The following is a 1510-nucleotide window of genomic DNA, read 5'->3' on the forward strand; positions in this document are numbered from 1 at the left end:
TATATATATATATATATATACGATATATATATATATATACAAATTACAGTTTGATGGATTTATCTATCTTCCTTTTCTGCCTATAGATTTATTTATTGTTTAAGTTCTTTTAGATTGTGAAAACTAAGTTAGATGCCTTCAATCTTTTCTTTAAATCATATAGCACAGCCTTTTACAAAATACAATGTTTATTGTTCAAATATTGTGTTTTTTTTTACAGATGTGACAGGTTATGTCACATCATTAAAACGTGCATAATTAGAAAGACTGTATGTGATATAAGATAAGCATATTAAATCTTCAATACTGAAATAAATGTAAGACCTTTGCATGATATTTTGAAGGGAATCAATCAATTCTAAATGATTGAGAGAGGTTAAGTCGCATACATACCTCGGACGGTATTTCACCAGTACCTTCCATTTTCTGATCCTCCCGAATTTGCAAGTTCTCCTGAACTTCGGAGAGTGTCGAGTCATTTTGCTGAATCTCTGATTGAATATTCGTCGACGTGTACTCCTTGCCGTCCGTTGAATCCCCGTATAACCATTGATCCTCGCTTTCATCCGCCATTTTTCCTACCTTACCTCCTGCATTTATCAAAGCTCTTGCGAGAGACCTCTTGTACTGCTCGTATATACTATGATAAAAGCCTAAAAGCAGGTGGAAGAAATCCCTTCCACCATGCTGATGACGTCTAGTCAGATTGGAATCATGTGGTCGATATGGTCCGTTTTCTGTTCCTGCACTAGTCTGCACTAGAAACTCTTTTTCCCACTTTCGATAAATATCAAATACATACCTTTCTCACTTTAAAGTAGAATTGAATAGAACTACTTATACTAATAGTGGAAAACTATTAAGTAGAACTACTTATACCATGCTTACACCATAATTGGGATATTTGTTATTTGTTTATATTGATTGTAAATTAGATCTCTTTACTGGATTTCATGATGACCGAAATTAGTGCGATGACAATAGTATTACGCAGAATGTTTAGCAAGAAAGCGACTTTCAAGTCTGCAACTCGCACTAGGCCACTCGCCGGTATTCAGAAAAGAATGAAGAAATTTATAGAAAAGAATGAGTCGGCTGATAATTTTGATGCTGAAGACATAAGTGAATTCGAAGCAGATTTTACGAATGTCGATATTAGCCACAAAATGTATGAAAGGTATGTACGTCTAACACTTATATATTACATTTAATGGAATATAATGTTATATATACATAATAGTTTACAATTATATGTATATATAAAATTTTATTTGCTTTATCTACCTAAGTTTACTTTATAATATTTAATCTCTGATATTAACTCACAATAATAATTTTTTTCTATTTACATCAAAACTTAAATAATTCTCATTTGTGATAATTTATTTGAATGTATTTTTTTTTTCATTTTAACAAGTGAAATTTCAATTGAATATTTACCTACTTACAATCTGTACAAGACTATGGATCTATACAGATAAATAACATAAATATATGTTTAATATTTGGT

The 1510-nt window shown here is 30.8% G+C and overlaps 2 protein-coding genes across 2 annotated transcripts in view; one reads left to right on the forward strand and one right to left on the reverse strand.

Moving 5' to 3' along the window:
* LOC108752877 (pre-mRNA 3'-end-processing factor FIP1) overlaps window positions 1–592 on the reverse strand; it is a 5014-nt gene extending 4422 nt beyond the window's left edge. Inside the window, exon 1 of the mRNA XM_018494049.1 lies at window positions 394–592. Coding sequence (XP_018349551.1) covers window positions 394–573 — 180 coding nt within the window. The 5' untranslated portion in view covers window positions 574–592. The remainder of the gene's footprint in view (window positions 1–393) is intronic.
* A 345-nt stretch (window positions 593–937) lies between these two features.
* LOC108752878 overlaps window positions 938–1510 on the forward strand; it is a 2400-nt gene continuing 1827 nt past the window's right edge. The window contains exon 1 of the mRNA XM_018494050.1: window positions 938–1177. Within this exon, the coding sequence (XP_018349552.1) occupies window positions 954–1177 (224 nt within the window). The 5' untranslated portion in view covers window positions 938–953. The remainder of the gene's footprint in view (window positions 1178–1510) is intronic.

This window comes from Trachymyrmex septentrionalis, unplaced genomic scaffold, assembly GCF_001594115.1.
Source record: "Trachymyrmex septentrionalis isolate Tsep2-gDNA-1 unplaced genomic scaffold, Tsep1.0 scaffold62, whole genome shotgun sequence".
Lineage (NCBI taxonomy): Eukaryota > Metazoa > Arthropoda > Insecta > Hymenoptera > Formicidae > Trachymyrmex > Trachymyrmex septentrionalis.